The sequence below is a fragment of the Gobius niger genome (assembly GCF_951799975.1).
Source record: "Gobius niger genome assembly, chromosome: 1".
NCBI classification, from domain to species: Eukaryota; Metazoa; Chordata; class Actinopteri; order Gobiiformes; family Gobiidae; genus Gobius; species Gobius niger.
The window spans coordinates 8,389,001-8,416,185 of NC_136852.1; the positions used below are offsets into that span (position 1 = coordinate 8,389,001).

Consider the following 27,185-nt stretch of genomic DNA (forward strand, 5'->3'; position numbering starts at 1 on the left):
CAAGTGTTTATGGGATAATTGGAGGGTCTTTCATCTCCGCCTGGTGTCTCTGGCCAGAAAAATGTTTGCAAATTGACTGCCACCGGTCCGGAGCCACCAATACACACTAATAGAATCACGAAGAAGTAGCTAACATGCTAACGGGCAAAGCTAACTGCGGGCTAACGTCACTTTAAACAGTATTTACAGCCAAGTTAGAGTAAAAACAATTATTGTATAATTGGATGTACAATATCCCTCTCTCCCTTCGTATTTTCTGTCAGCATAGTATTTACTCTCCAAGACAATTAATACGTTAAAAAATTGTAACTTGCTACGACACCTGCAGTTGGGCTTATGGCCTCTAGGGGCAAGAGTTACTTAGTACTGCTTTAAAGAAGTTTTGGAATAATTAGAGAAAGTTTAAATTTTTTCAAAATTGTTTTCCCCCTTAACTGTTTTCAAACATGACCATATATGGGCCATTCCAGAGATGCCGTCTGTATCTATTGAAGACACAAATGTGCGTTGCATATTTCAGCGCTCGGTTCATCGTGTCACGGTGCACTGTTCCACCCCTATGCAAAACGTTTCCTAACTGCAACACTGTACATGGAGTAGACGTTATAGAACGCGTTAGCACAACGGCAAGGTGAGGTCAAGCGCTCTGCACCCAACGCTCATCCTGTGGCGGTGCGTCTGTGCCTCAGCTCTCAAGGCTGACGCTAAACGGACACAAAAGAGGAGCGAAAACGGGCCTTGAGCGGGAATAATGAAGCCTGACGCTCCATACATCAAGAGGGAGATATAGGCGGGCGGCCGGTCACCTTGCAGGAAGCCACACGGTCATTACCGAGCGAGGAAACCGATCTGTCAAGTATCCGCCGCAAATGAAAACCACTCACAGTCTCATTATAGCAGTGGGATTAGATTTATCTGCCGTATTTACTATTGTAGCGAAAACACCCCCTGTGTTATTAGGACAAAGGGACAATGTATGCAAAACCGTCCTGTTCACCTTTGAGACCAGATTTCATATAGATCTTTATTTCATCGCCGAAGATGCTAAAGTGGCCGAGCTGGAGGGCGAAATATTAAAGCTAACGCTGGCGAACGCTCGTGGTCAGCACTCTGTGAAAATCACGTTACGTTCAGTGCCTCCTTGGCTCGCTTTGGCCAAGACTAAAATAGCACATTGTGTAGCAGAGGTGGTAGTACTCCGTTACATTTACTCAAGTACATGTATTGAAGTGCGTATGACACACTTTTGGCTAAAACATACAGTAGTTTACACAATTGCACTTAAGATTTTGCTTTGTTTATAGTTTCACTTCCTCATTGAACAGGCAGGAAGTGACATAGATAGAGGTAAACATTACATTGTTGCCGTGCCAACCATGTAATGTCAACGACAAATGAGTGAGTCAGAATTATACAGAACTACTATTTGTCTTTTAACATAAAAATGTAAGTAAAAATAACTTTTCTTCCCAACTTTTCTTCTTTAAATTGATGCTTCACTGAAAAAAAACTATGATTATCACTTACAACAGATGTGATCCATCTAACTGAGCCATAATTACAAATGGATTCAAACCTGTCATATGAACTTAAAGATGCACTATGTAACTTTGTGCATATCAGACCTTTTTAGTGACTCGGTGGCTTTATAGGTGCAGCTTGGCACATTTGCTTTCCCTCACAGTGGCCTCTATGATCTAGAATCAATTGTTTTTTGGGTTTCTGGACAGTTTCTGGTACGAAACCCTAAAAACAATTGATCCTGGTGCGTCATAAAGGCCACTGTGAGGGAAAGCAAAGGTGCCAAGCTGCACCCATAACGCCACTGAGTGACTAAAAGGTAAAATCTGCACAAATATTAAGATTTTTTTGTTGTCACTTTTGCACACTTTTCCATACAGTACTTTACTTCTACTAATGCTAAAATAAAGTATATTTTACTTAAAAAATGTAGCTCATGCCACTGTGAGTAAATCTTTAAAGGGACTAGATGCAAGTTGGCCATTTTCATACTCACTACTGCCACCTCAGGTCTTACGCGTAACTGCAGTTTCTATATTACGGCACTTCAGACCCGAATTAACAACTTTTTGAGTGACAGTGCAGGATTCTAGAGGTTGTGGTGAACAGGTCAATGCTCATTCTACACATTAGGACATGGTTGGAACATGTAGGGGGAGGAAAATAGTTCATTTTCATTTTTTTAAACTCTGCATAGTCCCTTTAAAGGGGCTAGATGCGAGTTAGCCATTTTATACTCACTACTGCCACCTCAGGTCATATGTGTAACTGCACCTTCTATATTAAGCTCGTGCATGACGGCACTAAGGACCCGAATTAACACCTTTTTGAGTGACAGTGCAGGATTTTAGAGGCAGTTGTGGTGAACAGGTCTGAGCTCATTCTACACATTAGGACATTGTTGGAACATGTAGGAGGAGGAAAATACATAATTTTGACATTTTTAAACTCTATAGTCCCTTTAAGTGACAAATCTTCATTTTGACTTCATTTTCAGTTTTGTTTCTAAATTCTTCATAAGGATTTCTTTGTTTTTATAGTATTTTCTTTTAAAATACTAACATTTTCACATTATTTCCTGTTTCTTATCACAGCTGAAACATGAATCAAACTTTAATGCTCAAACAGTTACTCACAGTACTTAAGTAACATTTTCTCCCAAGTACCTTTTTTACTCTTACTTAAGTAAATAATTTGGCGACTTCACCCACCCACTCTTCTCTGCCCCATCTTCATGTTCGATATATAAAGTAACCATTGCAACTTACATACAGTGAATGTATTTCAGTTCAGCCACATATGGGAGCATTATGGAGCATGGAGTCTGTTTAAACGAGTCTCTTTTGAAACAAATACTGTATGCAAATCCTCCTCAGTCTAAAAGACGAAACAGATTATCCTCACAGGTCTGCGCAGTACACTCCTTAGGTCTCATCAGCGCTATAGCGTCCCAGCAGGGGTCCCAGGAGCCCGGCTTGTGTGAAAGTTCCAAGAAGCTCAATGTGATTTAATGTATTTTGCAGATTGACCACCCTGGGAGCAGAATTAGTGCACGCATTAATCCCTGATTGGACTGGAGACGAGAGAATGAGAAATCCTTATTAGGTGGGCCCAGTCGTTGGAGTTATTAAGTGCCTTTTTACTCTAATCAGTCACTTTTAAGATGGGATCAGACACTCCTGCGTTATTGGATGTGACTGAGAACTCCCCCCCAGCGCTCTTTTAGCTTAGCGTTAGCTGGCGGCATATGGAAGGACTCCACATGAAGCGAGCCACCTGTTACCAAGTGGTCCGACTGGTCAGCCGCCCTCGTGCAGCAGAGTTTATAAACAAATTTAATGGCACGGTCCGGCGGTAATTAGCTCACAGCGTTTATTACTAATCTGTGTCTTGGACCGGAGCCAGGTGAGTCTGGCGCCCCTCCAGCCCCCTCTCGGCCCTCCGCGGGGCTACAGGAATTTATAAGACGCAATATCCACAACCGTTCATCACTCAACCTGTGCAAACTAATATGGATATTTCAGATTAGCATTAGATCATATACAGATAAATATAAGACCATCTTTTAGTATGTGCAGGTAAAATGCATGCGTTTATTGCGTTATTTATTACTATTAAGGCCCTGGCACTGAAGGCTTAGGCCCTGAATATTTGCAGCACATTATGTAAACACATTAAATAAAGCAGACTGCTGCTGTCCTCTGAGTGCACTGTACCAAAACCAGCCTTATTTAATCTACTGTCTTTTGCTGCGGATGAAAACAAAGGGCTTCCCCATCACACAAAGCCAAATTGCCTATTAAAGATGAGAGCGTGTTCAGTCTCCCAGCGCGCCAAGCCATCACCACCCAAATCATTGGCTGCCTAAGCAGCCTAATGGCTGCCATATTGTTACAGTTTATTGGTAAACAGTGATGGAAGAGCGCCCGCTCCAACAGTTGTTGATTTTGTCTTTCCGTATGGAGTATCAGCTGGGAATCACAGCCACCGTGCCAGAATGTGTCTGCTGCTCACTCTCCCATTACTAAACAGATTGCCTTATTGTTGTGCATAGTGATTAGGATGTCAGTGATGGCTTAATAGAATGCAAAAAGCACAGCTAAAACAAATCACAGAGGCGTCATTGACTGCCCGTATGCCACTTTCTTAGCCAGACTGTTTCACTGATTTAATATGGCACGAAGTGTGAGAATAAAATGAATAATTCTGTGTGTCTTTGCACAAATCACCCTTTTATCCGTGCGCCAGTGATGCAGAAGGTCGCACCAAACCCGACCTTAGCTTTAAGATTCTTTTGGGAAGCCCAGTCCGAGATCGATTTCCCTCCATCTCTGTCTCAGTAACGCTTCTATCGATCCTTATCAAATATGTATCATGTCCTCGAGCCTTCGCCGCAGCCCAGATGGAGACTTCAAACGGCCACGGCTCAAACAGAAAGTCAGAAGAGGAGGCCCTTTTTATCTTGTGCAAATGGCAATCCTCACAGCCGGGGGTAGAGCACTGTGAAATACTCCAGAAGACTTCCAGCATTATGCCATTATAAAAACACATTCTATGCGAGTATATGAAGAGACTAAAGCTGCGAAATAGCACCGAGTCTTGAGATGTGCACAAGGCGAAGAGGTCTGATCTCCGCCCTAACCCCACTCTGGACTAAAAGGGTCTTCCAATTCCCCAAACTCCCCTTCACACTGCACTCATACGTTGCAAATGCACAAAATGCATCCTTCAAGCTCATGTTCCCATAATTCTCTCTGGCAGCAGCGTGATTAATGCGCACACGTATTGATTTTCTTTCCCCCTTCGCTCTTTTATATATTTATTTTTTTATTTCTTTCAAGAGAGAGCCCCCCCCCCAACCCCCCGTTTCCCCATCCCAACCCCCCCCAACCTCCAAACTCTTTCTGGATGGGGACACGGCACGGCTCCTACGTAGAAATGCGTGAGCGTTCTTAAAGGGGAAACAATAACAAGTGCGTGTGTGTTTGTGTGTGAGTGGAGTGGGAAAAGGGGTGCAGGAAAGACAAGGGTCAGCATTTCGGTAACTGCTGATGTGTGTGGGGGGGAGGCGAATGGAGGGAGGGAGGGAGGGAGGGAGGGAGGGAGGGCAAAATGACAGCCTGGGTTGTTTTCATAAGGTTTTACTGCAGGGCGGGTGGAGTGCACTGAAAACACACAGGCCCAGTGCTACCTTGGATTTTAGCAAGTTGTGTCACATTATAGGATCTGGGATTGATATTAAACATTATTTTTGCTTTGCCAAACAGGGATATGAAAACAGTGTGAGGTTTTGCCATGCACTTTTTGAATGCTGAGCAGATTATCACATCAAAACACTAGCAAGCAACATTAAAGAACAACGTTTTGTTTGTGTCAAAAGATGGCAGGTCGAGGATCCCAGTGTTGGCCCTGAAGCTGCAAAAGTTTGGTCATGTACAAACAAATACTGTAGTAGTGTTTAAACATTGGGGTCTATGATCCTGATTTTCAAAGGAATGGATCATGTTTTCAGTATCTTTTATAGAATTTAAACAGGTTTTTAGATCTGTTATGTGCATAATAGTTCCCAATATCATTGGACCAGATTTTGTTTGACCTATGGATTAAAAGGAGAAATCACAACAATGCCATGTTAGAAGTACAATAAATGTATGCAAGGATAGGCATAAATAAGCATTGCATCAGCCTATTCCTTTTTTGGTTGAATACTTTTTGTTATTGTTACTGTTTGGAAATTGTATTCATTTAAATGCATCAATCAACCAAAATAAACCATTCATTCATTCATTCAATAAATTGCTATGTAAATAGTATTACCAAAAAATTCAAAGCTCCTAATGGTTTTATTATTACAGTCAAAAAGTAATCGTGGAATAAGTACATTTTTCTTTTGAACTGAATAACTAAATTAGTTCAGTTTTTTTTTTTTACACTTCAATTAAAGAGATCTCATTGCAGTCAAAATGATATCTAAATAAATCTAAATTGCAATAGCATTGTTGTTGATGGCTTTCTTAATTTAGTTAAAACATAAAGCTGCCCCAACGGCAGATCCAAGAAGAATGTATTAATTTCTAGTTTACTTTTCAAAGTAAATATTGCATCAAGACGGGGATGTTTTTTTGAGAGTGAAAAGCTCTAACAAGAGCACCTGTAGGGCTCTAGACTAGTCAGCAGGAGGCGGATACATTGTTCACAACTTCACAATCGGTCACAATCTCTTGTATAATAACGCCGCTGACCCAGAGCCAATTTTCTATTCACCAAAGATTTTTTTTTTTCATGGTGCTAGAGAAAAATGGCTGACCTCCATGTAAAACGTATTCACATGTAAATCTTCCAGTGTAGCTGCAGCACACGCGGGGATCACACCCTCCTACTTGAGCCATGACCCAATTTCCTACTCGCCTCACAACAAGATCAACAAGGCCTGTTTGTGTAAGACGCCGAAGAGGGAGAGATTCAGAGCCGAGCTGCAAGTGCCACCAGCAAACAAAGAGGAAGAGGAAAAAAACAACAACTTCCGAATGGCGGGGTTTGGGTGCAACGTACTGTATAACGGAGGTGGTGTTGCTAAACGCTGTGAAATAGCACAACTTGTCAATAAAATGTCTAAAATGAGGAGAAGGTAGAGCGGGTTGTCCTGTAATCAGAAGGTCAGCGGCTCAAATCCCTGCTCCCACTGGTGTAGACTCTTGTTGTGTCCTTGAGCACGACCTAAGATCTTTAATAAAACTCAAAGACACTCGTTGACGTGGCAAAAGTGGCAGCCATCTTGTTTTTGGTGAGGCTAATGCTAATAGCAAGTCATATAGAAATGGGAGGTTTTTTGTTGCTAAAACATCAGAATTTGAGCTAAAGTCATTGTTTTGGATTTGTAGGATGTCAGGCCAGATATTTTTACTCTTAAAGGGGCTATATGTAGTTTAAAAATGTTCAAACTAAATATTTTCCTCCCCCTACATGTTCCAGCCATGTCCTAATGTGTAGAATGAGCCCAGACCTATTCACCACAACTGCCTCTAAAATCCTGCACTGTCACTCAAAAAGTCAAAAGTTACTTCGGTTCTGAAGTGCCGTCATGCACAAGCTTAATAAACTGCAGTTACACATAAGACCTGGGGTGGCAGTAGTGAGTATAAAATGGCCAACTTGCATCTAGTCTCTTTAAGAAATGAGTATGACAACCTTACAACCAGAACTGCAACAATATTTCCTCACAGAGTTTTGTTCTTTCCAATACACATTCAAGAATTACATTTAAAATAAATATTTATCAACACTTATTTCTGGCAATCCACTAAAAAGGATCCTTTGATGAACCTTCGTCTCTCCGCTCACATTCCCACGAGCTGGTTCACACCGCGCTGCCCTCCCCTCAAGGTTGGCGTGACTTTGGGCGTGTTGAATTTACAGCCCCATCTCCGCCCTCCTCTCAGCGCCCTCACTGTCAATCTGAGTGAAAAATGTCCCCAATGGCACTGATAAATTCCCGCTGAGCCGTGATGCCATGAAGTAAACACCTACGCTTGGCCTTTCAACTCATTTACAACTCAAACATGCCTTTACAGTGTTAGGATTACAGCAAATTTGCAACTTTCCGGCCACCTGTCATTGTCACTATTATGGTCCTTCGAGCTGGATGAGACCGATGGATAAAACAGAGTATTCAAACTGACCTCCCATCTACATTTACTCATTTATGGTTTCCAACATTTACAGTCAATCACAGTTCGCTATATTTACCTAATCACTTTTCAAGTCATTCAGTCTCTCTCCCCCCTCCTAAAGTGCGCCATTTTGACAAACTGCAGCAATCTTTTTCCATATCAGCTACCTAAGTGTCTTTCCCTTACCACCACAAGCACCAAAAGCAAGAAGCACCCAGGATCCATTTCTAGCCGAAAATCTGGGGATTGGAACCCCTTGCTCCTGACAGGTTGCCCCCAGGATTAGAGCTGGGTACCGTTAAATGATACCAGTGTGGTAACAGGAAAAAAAGTTTATGTACTGCTGGTATCGGAAAAATGAAAATCGAAAGCAGGTAAATATATATATATCTTTAGATCCAAGTATGTATGCTGTTGGTCCCAGAACAGCATGGAAGTGACTTGGTTATTTCAGCTCATATAAATTATATTTTTTCCCTTTATTTTTTTTTTTTGCCCAATGTTTGTCACATTTTTTCAAAATTTTCCCACATTTTTTTTCTTCATTTTTTGCCCCAATTTTTTCTTGTTTTCCCAATTATTCCCCTAATTTTTTGCTCATTTTATTACTGATATTCGGCCTATTTTTCCAGATTTTTTTCTCAACTTGTTCCCCTCTTTTTCCTAAATTATTTTTACACAATGTTTCCTTATTTTTGCCACAATTTCTCTCAATTTTTCCCAAATTATCCCCAATTTTTCACACATTTCTTGACTTTGGAGATGAACCCGACATTGTACATTTGCATTATTAGTATTGCAAAATTGTTCAGTCATTATTGTTCAGTTTTCTGGTTCTAGATGACAAATATTTTAGTATAGGAATCGGAAGTTGTTCAGGTATCAGTATCGAAAACCAAGTATCGTCACTGGTATCGGAAAAAAATAAACGGTACCTAGCCCAGGACAGGTAGCAAAGACTTACAAGGACAATAAAGTCTTAATCTAGTCCAGCGGTTCCCAAAGTGGGGGTCTTGAGGCACTGGGCGATGGTCCCCAGATGATTTCAGAACACAGAAAAGAAAGATATTGAAGCTATGTTTCATAAAATTCTTATTGAAAACAGCCTATATTTTTGAAGTAGATTAAATTGGTCATAAACTATCTAAATCCAACAAGGATTTAAACAAAAACGACAATTTGTGATAATCTCTCTTCATTGCATCTCTTCCCGAACACCACACCTTACTTATTTGTCTGTCTCTCTCTTTTGAGTCTTCTTTATTCATCTTCTGGTGATTAAACAGCAAATGAAGCCTTTTAATTTGCTGAGATTTTATTCACAACTACAAAAAAAGATGAAGCGACTAAAAATAATTCCAGAAAACAGGTTGAACTAGTGGCTGCTTAGTCTGATTCCATTATCAAACAAACGGTTTAATTAGGCCGTATAAGCACTTGCATAACCCAGGAGAGCGCGAGAACGCAGTCGGCGAGTGCTTTCATTACTTAAATGCTAAACACACAGTTGGGAGGAAGCCGGAATAAACGCGACTGAAAAATACAGCCTTTTTTTCTTTTCTTTTTTTTTTTTTTTTTACCGCTGCCCTGAGTATTGGATGAACTGATTTGCATAAACAAATAAAAAACAATCATTTTTCACGCAGGAGGAAATTGACTGGAACGCCGAGCGGGTTATGCAATGATATGAAAGCGCAGAGGCACGAAGCAAAAGCACATCTTTGATATTACTAATGGTTATGGATAATATTTAAGGGAATTGGATGCGAGACAATTTCATATGTCTCGAGGTTTCACTATGGCGGCCACAGTAAAGTTATTTAAGTGCATACCTTCTATGTTAGGGGGGTCTCTAAACTTACTTTTTCAAACTTGTGCGCTACAAATATGGCAGTAAGCTTCTTCAAAGATGACTGTGGAACAATGTGACTGAAGTGGAGAGCACTCTAGAGCATGGGCACATGTGCTTAATGGTGGGGTGAGTTTTTCCTCCCAAATGTGAGGGGAAACAGGCCAGTTTTCTACGTCAACGCACAAAGTACATTTTAGATAAGATGAGATAGAACTTTATTAATCAAACAATGGACACTTGCTACAACAGCTCTCAAGAACAATATTTAAGTAACTTGAGATATGCAATACTGCTGTGCAATATTGCGATAACGATATTACGATATTTCACTGCACCATTTCAACACGATATGTTCCATTTTAAATTACATAAACACATATCGTAAACTAACTTGCTTTTCCGCTAAAATTGAGCTAAATCACGACACGTTGAACTTTCACACATTTATGAGTTCAAGCATTGTTTGTTTTTGGTTTTGTTTGCAAAAGGTGATTCGATGTCAGTCAGATGAAGACTTAAGTGATGTTGCGATATATTGTGGCTTCTTGCGATACGGATAATGCATCATCTAATACCGTGATACGATATTTTTTTTGTGATATATTGTGCAGCCCGAGTGCAAATAGTCAGGATAATGTGAAAACAAATAATAGTAAGTAGGGGAATCTTATGCACAATGAATAATAAAAACTAAATAGAAAGAATGTTCAAGATTGCAAAGATTTTTATTGTCATTTCATATGAATCAAAATGTTTGTTTCTCTCCAGTCCTTGGTATTTAAAGTATTAAAACGTCAATGTAGTGAAAGTTTACAGTCATAGCGCAGGTGATTGATAAAGTGACACTGATACAGAGGTTATTACATGTGGAATGGATTTTTAGCACTTTAATGTACTTTTACAGGCAATTACTCGCTGAAGTGTGCCATAATATTTCTCATAATTATCTTGCTGGAATGCCTGATGTTTCCTACCCCTATACGACTTATAAGCCAAGATGAGACTTAACTTTATACTTTACTATATTCACCTATAGACTATGTTTGCATCTAAAATGGGACTCATCAAGCTTCTTAAAATTATTCTTCTGAACTGGATCTTCATGGGTTTTTTTCACAAGCTACGAATTCTTACATTTTTAATTCATCAACCTTGAAGTTTGTGAGGATTTCTTGATAACAATGATGAGCAGCTTTTTGTTATCGGAGACACTCAGATGCTCTTCCTTTAGAGTGAGGCCTTGGTGACGGTCTGTTTTGCTGTTTATTCTAACAGTACATCCCCCCCCTCCTCCGAGCTCCACGCTGCATCCGAGGCCAGGCGGCTCATTACCGTGCCCACTCTCTGAATGACCACACAAAGGAGAAGGTAGATGGAAAGACACAACAGCATGCCCCCCCCCCCCCCCCCCTCCCTTCCCTCCTGTCTATCCCGGAGCTGCTTGACGCGAAATTCGGGGGACGTTGAGAAAACAAAGGTAGCGCTAATAACCGTGAGCCGCTGTATAAAATTATCGACTTCTTTTCATTTGCCCGTCACTTTCATCCCTCTATTAGCGCTGGCGATTGTTTATCAAAAGCCCGTTTGAAAGCTCCTCATTGTTTTATTTTTTTTCATTTTTCATGACGGGTTAATGGTATGTTAGCGCCGGCGTTCGGACCCCGCGCCCATCCAAAGCAGGCCGCTTCAAATAAGTGCTTCGGAGAGAGGTAATTCATATTGTAATTAACTTTTCAATCACAGCTGATTAATTAAGACAGGGCCCGGTCTGTAATTATGCATCTATTTTGGACCCTAATGAGCAGCCGTAGATGTGATGCTAAAGGCTAATCCGGACGCTCTAAGTGAGATATCGGAGTGATCAAAGCGGCTGCCATTGCGGTTTGACCAATCAGGAAAAGTGGCCTATTATTTTGTCAACCTTGACATGATAACACGTTGAATGAAATGAGCTCACATGATTAAAACATTGTGGGGAAAAACGGAACAAAAGCCAGGAGAGGAAAAATATCGTCAAGGCCCACCATCGCCGAAGGATAGCAAACGCCAAATGAAGAAATATCTTGGGTCGATAATGCAAAACTAAAATATTTTCACACAGACTTTTGTTGTTTTAAGCGGTAAATAAGCCTAAAGCTGAAATCAAGATCAAAACAACGCAGCACGCCCATTTGAACAACCTCGGGAGCTGTTTTTTTAGCATTTCAATAGATAAATTGGGAAAGGCTTGCGAGCTGCGTCCGACTCACTTTTGCTTTGCTGCCTCAGGGTCTGGACATCAATGGAAAAATGAATTTATCAAGATATTTTGCAGAAAAACCTGAGACATTCACAACACTGTGGAATAAGTAAGTGAACACTTGTATTAAATAGCTGGCTGACCCTTCTATTGCATCAATAACTGCTTTTCTGCAGTTGCAGATTAGACGTGCACAATGATCAGGATGAATCTTGGATCATTCCTCTTTACAAAATGGTTGCAGTTCAGCGAGATTCCTGGGTTCACTTACTTTTTCCTTCCTGTCCTGTCCATGTTTACATGTTATGGCTAATAAAAATATGCTAACATGTAATTGTTTGGGTGGTATTAGTTGAAAGCAGTACTAAGTAACTCTTGCCCCTAAGCGCAACTGCAGGTGTCGTAGCAAGTTAAGATTTTTTAACTTGAAGAGTAAATACAACGCTGACAGAAAAGGCGAAGGGACAGATGGATATTGTACATCCAATTATACAATGGAAATATTTTTTTTCACTCAAACTTGGCTGTAAATACTGTTTAAAGTGACGCTAGCCGACAGTAAGCTTTGCCCGTTAGCCTGCAAGCTTCTTCTTCATGATTCTATTAGTGTGTATTGGGGCCAATGACCCGGAAGCAGTGAAGTTGCAATTGCGGTTTTCTGGCCACACCACGGACACCAGGGGTAGATGAAAGACCCCCCAATCATCCCATAAACACTTGTACTACCCCCACAGGGACTACGGAAAGGATTTATTAAGGTAAACACGTTACTACGTACTGCTTTAGTTTAAGCAGACACTGTTTACTCATTCTTATGATTTTGATGAAGGTCATACCACATTTTTTGACCAATTTAGGCAGAAATGTGTTCACATACATTTTCCTCCCACTGTAAAGAATTAAGAACTATTTTTCTTAGAAACAGAGCCTCCGCTTCCGATGCACTCACAACGCGCTGTGCGTCAGGCATCAAGTTCTCTGAAGGGCACCGCATTGTGATGGGATGGCATTGTACAGTATTTTATGAACGCAGCGGACAAAAGAATGTCCCGCGTGAGAGCACTGAGAAAAAAGAGCTTTATAAATGTGTGACAACGAATGTAGGGATCTCTGTGCGATGAGACTTCAAGCACGGCCCGTCCACACAAAAGCAAACTTCTTGACAAAACTTCTGTGTCATGTAGAGTTCTCTGGTGCCTGTGGCGAGTGAAAAGGGAGAGGGGCAGAGAGGGAAGAAGTGTCTGAGCTGAAGTGGGCTGCAGGGGCGGAGCACAGAAACTCAGGGTCTGCGAGCACCAACACTTAAATTCAATTAATCTAATTCTACAAATATTTTTGGTGTAGTTTCGAGAGTGTTTGCAGCGGCTTTACTTTGTTGGTCTTTTATGGCTTTTTTGTCACTTTTTTGTCACCTTGTCATCGCTTTTTTTTGTCACCTTCCTGTTGCTTTTTTGTTACCTTCTTCACCCTTTCTTTCTTTCTTTTTTTCTTTCCTTCTTCCTTTTTACCTTTCCTTCTTTCCTTCCTGTCTTTCTTTCTTTCTTTTCTTCCTTATTTTTTCTTTCCTTATTTCTTTTTTCTTTCCTGTCTTTCTTTCTTTCCTTCTTTGATTCCTTCCTTCTTTCCTTCCTTCTTTTTTCTTTTTCCTTTCTTTCATTCTTTCCTTTTTTTTCTTTCTTTGCTTCTTTCTTTTTTCTTTCTTTTTTCTTTCCTGTCTTTCATTCTTTCCTTCCTTCCTTCCTTCCTTCCTTACATGCCTTCTATCCTTCCTCTTTCTTTCCTTCTTTTCCTTCTTCAATTTTTAAGGCTTTTTTTGTCACCTTCTCATCGCCTTTTTTGTTTTTGTGTGGTTGGTCCAGGTGGGGGTTAAGAGGTTAAAAACATTTTCCTTTTAATCAGTATTAAGCAATATTGAAATTATTCTTTTTTTATGTGGGGTATATCTATATCTGTATGCATCTGTGTATATATACATATCTATATATATATCTTTATCTATATCTATATATCTGTATATCTATATCTAAGAGAATCCATTGACAGCGCTCTCTACTGTATAAACAATCATCTTCTCCCTCCGCAAAGCAAAGCCTCACCTCTCCACATTCTTCTTGACAACAGAGAGAGTGCGTTTGATGCTACCGTCCTCAACAAAAACCTAACATTAATAATTCAGAGCGGCTGTAGGATAGCTTTATTTTGCGTCCACCGAGACCGCGGCTTCTTTCATGAAATATTGAAAAAAAAAAAAAAAAAAAAAGCAGAAAGAAAGCAAGAAAGTTGAGGCTACACAGCGACGATCGGTGAATCTCCGAAGCCGCGGCTACGTTTGCCACTGCGGAGCCTCGTTGTCATTCTTGTGGTCTTCTTTGTGCATCTTTCTTTTTTTTTTTTCTCGGTATTGTCACACGTACATATTGCAGCCTCCTCCGCCCCCCACCCCTCCCTCCGCTCGGTAACAGCGCGAGGTGAATCCGCTCATGCATCAGAATCTACCATCAAATATTTATGGCGGAGCAGCAGTGATTTTGACCGTGTACTCATGCTTTTGACAGCCCCAGTCTGCCGCGATACATACTGGAGCGAAACAGGACAATCCAATATGGGTGTTTTTTTTTCTTTCGTCGCTCGCTAAAGGACTCCCGGACACCGACAGTGCTATAGAATCCAGACAAACCTGCATACTGTAAAGACGGAGATATGCAAAGGCAGACATAGTGCTGACCTAAATGTAACTGGATTTCAATTGGGTTAAATTGTGCTCAAAAGAATGCGGTTTATCTACAAAAGTAAAAAGTAACAGTTGACTTAATCATTTATGGCCTTATTGAAATGTGTTTTTATTATGTGCACATGTTCTGCTGTGTGTATGTGAATGAGCAAGACCGAATTTCTCCCATTTTAGTTTACGGTAGACACTACAGTCAAATCATCTTATTCTATCCCCTCAAAAAATATACAAACATAAAAACAATAGCCGAGAAGAATTCATTTCAAACAATAAACGCGCCTGAACTCTTCTGTCGGTCATATTTGATTCATTTTAACCATTACATTTGCTCAAATAATGTCACCTATGACCTGACCCTCTGACCAGACAAAGTTTCTTTCTTTCTTTCTTTCTTTCTTTCTTTCTTTCTTTCCTTTCCTTTCCTTTTGTCTCTCCTTCCTTTCTTTCTTTCCTTCCTTCTTTCATGTCCTTTTTTCCTTCCTTCTTACTTTTTTCTTTCCTTTCTTTCCTTTATTCTTTCTTTCTTTCTTTCTTTCTTTCCTTTCCTTTTGTCTCTCCTTCCTTTCTTTCTTTCCTTCCTTCTTTCATGTCCTTTTTTCCTTCCTTCTTTCCTTTCTTTCCTTTATTCCTTCCTTCTTTCTTTTACTTTTTTCTTTCCTTTCTTTCCTTTATTCCTTCCTTCTTTCTTTTACTTTTTTCTTTCTTTCCTTCTTTCCTTTCTTTCTTTCTTTCTTTCTTTCTTTCCTTCCTTCTTTTTTGTTTCCTGTCTTTCTTTCTTTCCTTTCTTTGTTTCTTTTTTCTATCTTTCTTTCATTCCTTTCCTGATTATTTTATCTATCTATCTATCTATCTATCTATCTATCTATCTATCTATCTATCTATCTATCTATCTATCTATCTATCTATCTATCTATCTATCTATCTATCTATCTATCTATCTATCTATCTATCTATCTATTCATTTATCACACAACAACAGTCTGTGCCATTCACTCATACCCCAAATTGGATTAAATGAAATATCTTTCTGCAAACAATAAAATATTCCTTCACCATCGGGTCTTATTATGCACATGACCTGCAGACCCTTTAGTTCAGTGGTTCCTAAAAGTAGGTCATGGAACCATTTTCAGTAGGGAACATTTCAAATTTCATTCTCAATTAACGCAATACAAGTTGAGAAACCAATGCTTTGTACTTTTACAAACAAATTCCAAAACAAGTGGATTATTGTATAGTTTTCAGTTCATATTTTAGTCTCTTTTTCTCTTAATAAAACAAAAATCTTGAATCCGAACTTTCCAGAAACATCACAATATGACTTTTCCTCCCCGACAATCAGCCCTACCCCCAGAAGAGAATTCCTAAAACCCTGCTGCTCTCGACCCAATCCCGTCTCCTGCCGCTATGATTCACAGCCCTCCTCCTCCTCCTCCTCCTCTTCCTCCGACATGTCGTCTGCAGGAGCTCGCGGCGACCTCCGGTAAATAAAGTGCGGCGCATGGATGAGGACACAGATCTTCACGCTCGAGCGGACCCATTTAAAATGCCACCAAAACACACCGTCCCAGATTCTGCCCCTCAGTCAAAACGACATCAAGCGCTCGCTTACAGGTCCCAGGACGCGCCCGTGACGCGGAAGATGGCGGGGAAATCAACCAGCGGGCAATCAGACAGATAAGCATCCCCCATTTGCTTGAACTTGTCCTGGCGCCTTATGCCTGCCACGCTGCGCCAATTGATTCGGGGGGGGGGGGAGAAAAATGAGGGTAAGTAGGTCAATGATGCCACATAAGCCCTTCCACTTTACCCCTTGCTGGACTGGGAATGGAGTTGGCAGCGTATAGGACCAACAGCGTGATTCAATATGGCGGTTATCAACGTCCTCCAGCGGGTGGCGAGGGCGAGGAACAGCACGGGAGCGGTAATGGCTGGGCTACAAGGCGATACAGGTACAAGATGGTGGCGTCTACACAGGGGGGTGAGACGAGCCGAGAGTCGAGCCGAGAGCCGTGCGTGGACTTACCTGAGCTGAGCGAAACCGTGTCTTTCTCCCATGACACGACGGTGACGTAGGCCTCCACAGAAGCAGGGATAATGCACTTGAAGACGGCCACGCTGCCTCTCATCGCCTTCTGGTCGGCCACTCGGACGGTGTAGGGCTCCCGCGAAACTAGGCCAGAAGAAAACAGTCAAAACGGAGCATTGTGATCTGATGTGTAAAGGCTGCTGACCTACTTGTCTACAGTTTAACTCGTTAGTCTGTGGTAAGATGAGGCACTTATTTTATGATGTTTGGTCGACTCCCGTGTCCTAGTCTTTAAAGGGACTATACGGAGTTTAAAAATGTTCAAATTAAGTTTTTTCCTCCCCCTACATGTTTTAACAATGTCCTAATGTGTAGAATGAGCCCAGACATATTCACCACAACTGTCTCTAAAATCCTGCACTGTCACTCAAAAAGGTGATACTTCGGGCCCGAATTGCCGTCACGCATGAGCTTAATATAGAAGGTGCAGTTACATATAAGACCCGAGGTGGCAGTAGTGAGCATAAAATGGCTAACTTGCATCTAGCCCCTTTACGGAAATCACTACAGCATCGCGCTGCTCCCTCGTCTTTCCCACGCAAAAGAAGAAGTCTTTCCCATGTGTCGTCATTCACAATTATTGACACGTTTAGTCTGTAAGGCGACTTTCCAGTCTTAACGATATTTTTGAAAGCTTGTTCAAAAGGGTTTTTGAATATCTCAATTCTAGCCTGATTTCTGTCCCACTAATAACGACTTTATGCAAAAACTGAACAAGCTTTCTGAGCAAGTCTTTTTAGTCTGGCAATAAGGCGAGTCTCCAGGTCATCTTGATGAAAATAAAGGTTAGATTTCAGCGGAGTCTGCATGGAAACTCGTCCTCAACCTGCGAGATGTTTCTGTGACGTCCTTGCAATGTTTCCTAGACTTGTCAGATACCAATGAGATCTCAAAGAGGCGTATGGAGTCTCTTTGAGATCTCATAGGTGGTGCAGACTCTGCAGACTCACCAGCCTTAATGTGGACATCCTGGCTGCGTATCTTGCCGCTGGGGTTCTCGGCGGTGCAGTAGTACGTGTTGTCGTGGATCAGTTTGCTGAAGCTGGACGGCAGGAAGTTGAAGATCTGCAGGGTTCCGTTGAGCTGCACGTGCCTGATGCCCGGCACATCGTAGATCTCCTCCCCGGTGGCCAAGTACCAGCGCAGCGAGGCAGGCGGCGCCCCACCGGCCGGACAGGGCACCGACGTCCCTGTGGTGCTGGCAAATACTACCTCTTGCACAGATGCATTGACAAAGTATAAGCTGGAATGTAGGTCCTCACTGAAAACTGCAAGACAAAAGAGAAAAAGCTTGAAGTAGTGAGTTGTATTAGATTTCAAAACAATAGCGCTTTGATGCCCCTAGAGGCCATAAGCGCCACTGCAGGTGTCATAGCATGTTGTGCTTTTTTACTCATTAATTGTCTGTGAGAGTAAATACTTCACTGACAGAAAAGACAAAGGGAGAGAGGGATATTGTACATCCAATATTGTACAATGGAGACCATTTTTTTCACTCAAACTTGGCTGTAAAAACTGTTTAAGTGGCACTAGCCCGGAGTTAGCTTTGCCCATTAGCCCGTTAGCTTCTTCTTATTGGTGGCTCCGACCCGGAGGCAGGAAAGTTGCAATTTTGGTTTTCAAGCCAGAGAGCAATGTCAAAAATATGAAATAAATTGAGATTTATTGCCTGTTGGAAACAAATGCTATGTTTTATTGTTTTTGCAGAAACCCCAATGATGCAGGTGTTGAAGCATAAATTCAACAGAACCATATGTATCTGGAGTTCAGGATGCTAATTTATTTTAAGCCATAGACTAACATTAGTTTAAAAACACAGAAAAAAGTGGGAAAAGCGCTTTTATATAAAAGGTCTGTCTTGTCTCCTAAAACAGGTACAGGTTTTAGTTTTTAATATGAAAAACTAATCAAAAATGGAGTTCGATTGACATGAGAAAAAGAGAGATACATTTTTTAGCAACACTGTCCAGCCCTATGTTACGCAGTGTGGGTTGAATTAACCTCTTAACCCAAAGCATTTTCTACAGTTCAGCTTTACCCAAATCTACAAAACTCACTCAGACGGATCATTTTCCTCACGTCGTTGCCGTGTTGTCTTCACTTTTGTGACTTTGTGACATAAAACCTTTGCTCTGCCCGATCCCGTCAGACCTTGGAAGCTAAGCAGGGAAAGGCCTGGTCGGTACTTGGATGGGAGACCGTTTGGGAACACCAGGAAGACTGAGTGAATGTGGTGTATGAGTGAGTGATTGGTGGTGGTCGGAGGGGCCGATGGCACAGACTGGTTGCCTCTACCCTAGGGCAGCTGTGGCTATAACAGTAGCTTATCACTACCGAGTACAGAGTGAATGAATAAGGACGATAATACAGGCTTGTAAAGCGCATTACAACTGCATTATTTTTTATTTTTTTACTGCATTTTGTCACATCTTCATCCCTTCATCACTGTTCTGTTGCTTTTTTGTTGCATTTTCATTGCTTTTTGTAATTTTTTCATCACATTATTGTCAATTTTCTGTCGCTCTTTTGTGTCTTTTTCTGTTGCAATTTCATCACCAATTTTTTTCACTTTTGTCATGTTTTTGTTACATTTTCATCTTCATTTTTACCTCATTCTCGTTTCTATTTTGACACTTTGTTCAAGAAGGTTTTAGATTTGGGTAAAGCTGAACTGGAGAAAATGTGCTCGGTTCAGGTGGGTGTTTAAGAGATTAACCAGTATCAGAACAATAACAGCGTGTTACATTTGGAATTTCAGCGTCACTATCAAAAAGACGCAGCTAAAACACGTCATAATGTACTATTCCAATTGCGATATAGACATAATAAAGGATAACACCATCTGCCTCTACGCTACAATAAAAAACACATCTTCCTCTTGTTCTTTTCCTGCCCTGCCTTTCAAGTGTGTGATTTCCATCTGCTCGCGCTCAGCCGTTTTGATTCATCCCGCTCTCCCTACACTGGGACTTGTTATCGAATTAACATAAACTACTATCAATTATGAAAGAAGGTCAGATGCTGTAATCGCGCTCGAGTATAATTTAAGCCATCATCGCAGTGAAGAGACTCGCACTAAGCGCTGCGAGAGAGCGAGCATCTCCGGAGAGGATAAATGTCAATGTTGTACCAATTAGCTTCTGAACGCTAGAAAATCAGACCCACTCAGATCTGTTAAATCAGCTGCATTCACCATGTTCTGGAGAGAAATCCGATGTTTATGATTTCAGATTGAGGGCAGGGGCCGATATCACCCTGGGCTTGTTTTTGAATTAAGTCTTAAAACGTCATTTTTCGTTACAGAATATATTGCAAAAACCTTGGGGGGTTTTCTACACATTTTTTTGTGAAGAGAGCCTGAAACAAAAGTGCTTGGTAAAATAAAATGTGCCAAAGTTCAGTTTAAGTCATGATTATCCTATTTTTTTAATTGTAGCCTCATTTTTAGCCTCATTTTTTACGGTTTCAAACTTGTACTTCTACTTTTTGACGGGTTATTCACACATTCTTAACACTATATCAACATTTTGTCAATTTTAGTGATTTTTTTTTTAGGTACATACTACCCATTTCCATTTCCTTAAAGGGACAGGCCACCGTTTTTCCATACTGAGATATGTTCTTACCTGAGCTGAGACGAGTTGATGCGTACCTGTCTGTTTTTTGTGCGTGCCCTCAGTCATGCAAAACGACCAAAGATGTTGTTAGCATTTGACCTCTCCCAGTGTATTCCTATGGCTCCAAACGAGGTGAAGAAGCGACTACACTCTTCCACGGGCACAAAGACCAGACAGTTACGCATCAACTCGTCTAAGCTCAGGTAAGAACATATCTCAGTATGGAAAACGGTGGCCTGTCCCTTTAAAGGGACTAGATGCAAGTTGGTCATTTTATGCTCACTACTGCCACCTCAGGTCTTAGGCGTAACTGCATGTTCTATATTAAGCTCATACATGAAGGACCCGAAGTAACACCTTTTTGAGTGACAGTGTCTAAGATTTTAGAGGCAGTATTTACAGTCTATGGTTGTGGTGAACAGGTCTGGGCTCATTCTACACATTAGGACATGGCTGGAACATGCAGTGGGAGGAAAATACTTAATTTTAACATTTTTAAACTCCGTAGCCCAGTTATGGAGATTGGGTGGGTTTGCAGATTTTGGGGCATAAAATCCTTCCATCTCACAACAACTTCTTATTTCAATATTTAAGCCATATAATTGATTTTCCTATGACAGAAAAAACACTGAACATCGTATCATGTTTGTTTCATATGGATAGAACGAGTAATTACAGAGGTATTTAGGAGAATCAGGTCATAGTTGTAAGGCAAATTCATCTTCACCTCAAAATTAAAGCTGACCTGACTTTTTGTTGTTGTAGAGTACATTTATTTTTGCCTCCTCGGGGCATGTTGTAAACACAGCAAAAAAAAAAACTTGTTGCATTGTCTTCACTTAACATTTTATTGAGTGACGGGGGATAGAAGTAGTATCTAAATTAGTGTTTATTTTGGGCCAAGCTAAAAATATCAGTTTGAACAGGAAAAATCAGGTACAACAGCTTTAACCTCTTCACCCCCGCCTGATCCGAAGAACATTTTCTCCAGTTTGGCTTGACCCAAGTCTAAAATCTTCTTGGAAAAGGGTCAAAATAGCAACAAAAGAGAGACAAAAACGAGGATGATGATGCCAAAAAGAAAAAAAAAGCACCAAAAATGCGAGCAAAAGGATAAATGGCACTGTTAAAGTATAGGATTTTGTAGAATGTTTCCATAAGCACAAGCTGTTACTTTTTTTTAATATAGGGGGAATCAGTTCTAGCCCTCAAGGCAAAAATCAGGCCGATATACAAATAGCGTCTCTCGTGTGTGTTGCCGGGCATCCCAGCCTGCACTGGGGCCCGCGGGCTGTGCACTAAATGGCTTACAGTGGCACTGGCAGCTGGCTCAGACCATCCCTCGGGAGAAAACATTTTAGCACTTCATAAATTCCTAACAAGGTTTCAAATTGCAGACATTTCCATCCTTTTCTCTGCTCCAGCGGCTCTACACCAGCAATCAGACCCTCCAATGACCCGCGTATGTTCGTGAAAAAAACACATGGCAGGTTTGGCCAGACGAGCACGCAGGTTAGGATTGTGGGGGGGAAAGGTTTGGTGATAATTGATGCGGATGAGAATTGTCGATTTGTCATCTTTTATTCAGCGCTCCCTTTCTGTTTTTGTTTTTTATTATAGTATAGTGACATCTTTTTTATCCCTGATCTTTACATTGGAAAATAAGAGACCACTGTGTGCCATCTGCAGCGTATTTGTAACTATGTTAAGCAATCAAAAACACAGCAGTAGCAGCAGTTATAAATTTGAATGCCCCTACATGTTTGTTTAATCTTAATTCTTAAAGAGGGAGTATTGTGCTTTTTGCAGGCATAACGTCAAAGCCATTTTAATGACTATCTTACACTTTCAGTTTCTTGGCAAGAAAATGCAATATTGATCTAAAACAGATGAAACAAAATATCCAGTAGCGTCACATCCCCTCACACTGCCCTCCTCTTGCTCCCCTTTGCTGTGCAGCTGTTTCAAGAAAGAAAAGGGGTGGGGGATAATGAAATAAAATAAAAAAAACTGTGCGGCTGTAGTGAAGCTATGTCAAGTGTTTTTACCTTGCGATGAAAGGGTTAGGCTTAGCAAGAGATTGAGAGGTGAGGAAAGGACCTCAGGAGGGGCTTTTTAGAAGCACAATGAGCACCGTTTGAGGAAAAAAATGAGTAAAATTTCAGCCAAAACTGCTGCTGAAGTGGTGTTTTGGACCTAAATAATTGTGTGTCTGAGCAATGTCATAACTTAACAGGGAAAAAGGATCCGCACAGGCAAAAAGCTCCCAGAGAAAATTATTTCTTGCTCAGCAAAAGTGATGTTTCGAGCTCAGCACTTCATCAGCAAGAAAATTTGATTTAATACCAGTTTGAATTGAATTTAAGGCTTTTAATGCCATTTAAGCACTTAACTTTGACTTTTAAGACATATGAATGTCACTGGAAGTTGTGAAATGTGCTTAGAACCATCCTTGTAAATATAGGTGCAGACGGCATGTTTGGATTTGCCCATATATGGTCATGTTTGAAGCAGGCAGACAACAAACAAAGAAATACTTTCTCCCATTTCTTCAGCATTACTTTAACACATGCTGAATTATGAATATATTTTACTTCTACTAAATAAAGAGACAGAGACATAGAGAGGAGCAAAGTGGTTCAACAGCCCATAAATACTAAAAACGGACAATGCTAACCAGGAAGCTAGCGAAGCGAACATTAGCTTCATGCTACATTAGCCAACAAATGCCATTTTTCGCTTCTCCTGAACAATTTGCTGTGAAAAAAACATCCATATGGTCCAGATTTTGGCTTGACTTTATTTGTGTGTGATAAATGTGTTTATAGTCCACCAGAAAACGGCTAAATAGTGAAAAATGGAGACTATCATGAGAGGCTTTCTACCCTCTCGGCAAGACCACGCCCCCTTGTGTGATACGTTCCCGTCTGTACTTATTAGGGATGTTCAGAATGCGTTATAAATGACTTCATATCGCAATTAACAATCTAAATTGAACAAACTCCCTGTGTCACGGATTGAAAAATGGAAAACCAGCTCTTGCATATTTTTTGTATCATAAACAGTCACTCAAACTTCATCAGTATTTCTTCTTATCTTTCAGCGCAGTGTGTACCCAGCTGACATTTTCTCATATGAGATTTTGGGCCAGTCTGAATGTTTTCAAATGCAATGAGATGGCGCTCTGAGCTCGGAGTGTAGGTACAGTATGTGGCACCGGCCCAGATGAAAACGATACATCAAAGTCATATTAAATTCTGATTCGGGCTCTTTTCTCTGCAGCTGGCACGCGCGGTATCAATCTTCCCCGCGTTGGTAATGCAGGATGGAGCCATGCGAGAGGCTGGGGAGGAGGGGCTGCAAACACAGGAGCGCTGCTGTGGTCAACGCTCAAGGTTAGTGAGAGAAGGACTCAATACTGTTGGTTGGAACATAAAAAAAGTTGTATATTGGATGCTGGGTTAAAGGTTTAGGGAAAATGCTCTGTCCCTCGTGCCACAAAACTCCCATTTCTTTACAATAATCCATCTAAAAGGAATTTCTAAAAGTGTTTCTTGACTGTCCATCTGCATCCTTGGCCTTATCTCAAAACGGAACCTAATGCTGCATAAAACGAGAAACAAAATTAGAAGATTACTTGAATGTATCAGTGGCAACCTTTTTTGAGCAGCAGCACGTTTTACATGAGACAAATCATATGGCACCATCAAACAAAAATGTCACAAAAGGTGTATTTATTGAAATGTAACGATTATCTCTCAGTGTGAATTAAGTCTTAAATAACTATAGTATTATTGTTTTTATAACCAAACCATCTCTGACATGTTAGAGCCATGTGAACCCTGAAAAATTCAAGAAGGGGTTCTCTGGTGGTTCCCAGAGTCAGGACAAAACACAGTGAGGTTTCATGCAGTGAAAATCTGGAACCGTCTTCATGAGGATGGACAATGTTCAGTTTTTTTTACCCATGCATATGACAACTGAATGTATTTTATCTGCACTCTTGCCTTTTACTGTGAGTAACACATTTTTATGTTGATGTTTTATGGATTGATTTGATCTGCTTTCTTGTTATTGTATGCCATTGTGAAGCACTTGCCTTGTGTATGAATTGTGCTCTACAAAAATAAACTTGCCTTACTTTGTCATCATATTGTATTAACCTCTTAACCCCCTGTTAAAACGAGGATGAAAACTCAACAAAAGTGATTAAAAAAGAGTGACAAAAACACGACTCAAAAGTGATGAAAAAGCCACAAAAGAACGACAAAAACATGCTGGAATAGCAACAACAACAACACACTAATAAACAAGTGACAAAAACGTGATGAAAACAAGACAAAAATGTGTCAAAAGAGCAAAAAATAGTGATGAAAAAGCAACAAAAACTGACAACAGAAAAAAAACTACGAAACCAAAGCAACAAAATGGTTTGATCAGTTTTGTAGGTCTTGGCCTATAGGTTGTAAACTCCAGTCCAGAAACTCTTAGATTTGGGTAAAGCTGAACTGGAGAAATGCTTTTGTTACTTGGGTGAAATGTTACACGGTGTAGCTTTAAAGAAAATATGACTAAAACACACATTTTTAAGTCTTTGTTTCAGGCTGTGTCAGAAAAGAGACTTCTGTGATTATGCATTATGCTGTGGCTTCCTATGACATCAATATAGCGTCACCTTATATAGCTATAACAATAATTTGACGACATGTTAAGCACCCATTGTCCAGTTTTGATTAACTTGCTAATAAGCCCTTAAATCAGTGCACAATGTCTTCCAATCCCTGACTGAGACAAGAAACCTCTCTCAAAACCTTCTGTATGTCCCGATTCTACACTTGCATAGATTTATTTGCAGCTTAGTGAACCAAAAAAAAAAAAAAGAGTCCTTACTATAGTTTGAAATCTATAATATGGTTATGTCTATGTGCGATATGAGGCAACAAAGTCTTGCGAATTGAAAACCCCCCAACTATTTACATATTCCTCAAGGTATAAAAATAAAAGCTTAGACCCCCAAAAGACTTTTCCGGTCGTTTAAATTTGGGCCACCATTTTCTGCAAATACAATTTCCAGTTTTTAGCCGGTTATGAGGCTGGTGGCAAAAAAAAAAGGAGCAGATCAAAGAAACTCTCCGTTGCTTGGAAAAGGCTGCTCCTCGGCATGAAGCGTCGGGAGAAATTGGATTTGGATTTATGTCACAGCTATTTTGACATTTCACAAAAGTGCGTGAGAGCAACTTCATTTTGACGGGCTGAGCGATAGCAAGGATGGTTTAATTAAAATAAAGAAATGGGGGGGATGGATTATGTTGAAAAGCTGCGCGGCTCAGGACAAGTGTTTTTTCTTAATTGAACCGGCGGAGGAAGGCGAAGGGGCCAGTGACGCAGGTATAGAGTGGCCCCACACTGAGCCTCCGCGCCTCGGCCCGACAACCGCCTCGGGCTCCGAGCGCTTGCTACATCGCCTGAGAGGAAAGGGGTAATTGGCGTAATTTTTCAAGAGCTCAACTGTAAAAGGTGAAGTAAATGACACTGTTCAATAATGCATTATATACATCCATAATGGACTCGGATTTTCTTCCAGCGAGGAGCGAAGGGGAGACTCGTCCGGAGCATAAAAGGTCTATTTACTGTGTTTTATTTTGTGTGAAAAATACATGCCGAGAAAACTGATCATTTTTGTAACAGATATGAAAAGATTTTTTTATAGATTGAATGATTCAGACCACTCACAGCAGGTTGCAGTTTGTCTGATGCAGAAATGTTAACATCTACTAGCTTGGTAAAGGTGTCATTTCCAGGGAGCAATAATGTATTGGTAATGTAGCCTAAACAACAACAGCTAGATAGACGCTAGTTTTACGATCAATAAAAAGACTTTGTAACATGAGGCTTTTTGTGTGGGTGTGTGTGTTTTTTCTTTTTTCTTTACAAATGTCTGCTTTCACAATACACGGAAGGATAAAACTAATTTCATTCCACTACTAGGATAATGTCAGGAAACAGACGGCATCTGGATTCGCCCATATATGGTCATGTTTGAAAACAGTTAAGGGGGAAAACAATTTGTAGAAAAATCCAAACTTTCTTTAATTATTCCAAAACTACTTTAACAAACGCTGAAATATGCAAATAGTTTTCTACTAAATAAAGAAACAAAGACATGGGGAGGAGCAAAGTGGTTCAACAGCCCATAAATACATAAATAACAGACAATGCTAACTTGATGCTTCATGTTAGCATCGGGCTAATGCTAACAGTTAGCTAGCGCTAGCTACAACTGCCGTATTTTCACTTCTGTTGAACAAACTGCTGTGAGAAAATATCCATATGGGCCCGATTTACACTTGACTTTATTTATCTGTGGTAAATAAGTTCATATTCCACCAGAAAATAGCTAAAAAGAGTGAAAAATTATGTTTCTCTAAATATTCTATTTTCCCCCTCGGCGAAGCCACGCCCCCTTCTATGACGAGATGCCGTCTGTATCTATAGGGCTTTTGGTGGACATACACGTGCAAGCACAAGCAATCAAACTGGACTATTGTCGTTTGCTAATTTCCATCTGTTGCTTCACTCACACGATCACACTCACTTTCACCCTGGTTCCTTAGAGTCCATTGTACATGTTTTAGTAGTAGGGGAAACCGGAGCATACGCAGGAGAGAATGCAAACTCTACACCGAAAGGAGTCAAACCCGACACCTTCTGACTGTTGGGCAAGCGTCCTGCTCAGCCACACAGTAACCACTGATTATCTCCGCCATGTCAATTGGCAATCATCGCTGTGTCCAGGCATCGGTCCTGCAGCCAATGACAAACATGTTTATCAGCTGACAGGAGTTAACTAACCAGAACGCTGTGCTTTCCAACTCCAGGAGCTGCCGCGTGTAATCACTGCCAGAACGATAACGCCGCACAATGATACGGACAAACCTGCAAACGTCTGAATCTGCAAACTAGACA

General features: G+C 40.7%; 1 protein-coding gene across 5 annotated transcripts in view; it reads right to left on the bottom strand.

Annotated features, from left to right (window-relative positions):
* Positions 1-27,185, bottom strand: part of LOC306975571 (cell adhesion molecule DSCAM-like) — a 231,536-nt gene that overhangs the window by 178,555 nt on the left and 25,796 nt on the right. For all 5 annotated transcript variants that reach the window (XM_079573156.1, XM_079573155.1, XM_079573159.1 and 2 more), the window contains exons 2-3: positions 17,553-17,870; positions 16,540-16,686 (exon numbers count right to left, since the gene is read on the bottom strand). In XM_079573156.1, the coding sequence (XP_079429282.1) occupies positions 16,540-16,686; positions 17,553-17,870 (465 nt within the window). The remainder of the gene's footprint in view (positions 1-16,539; positions 16,687-17,552; positions 17,871-27,185) is intronic.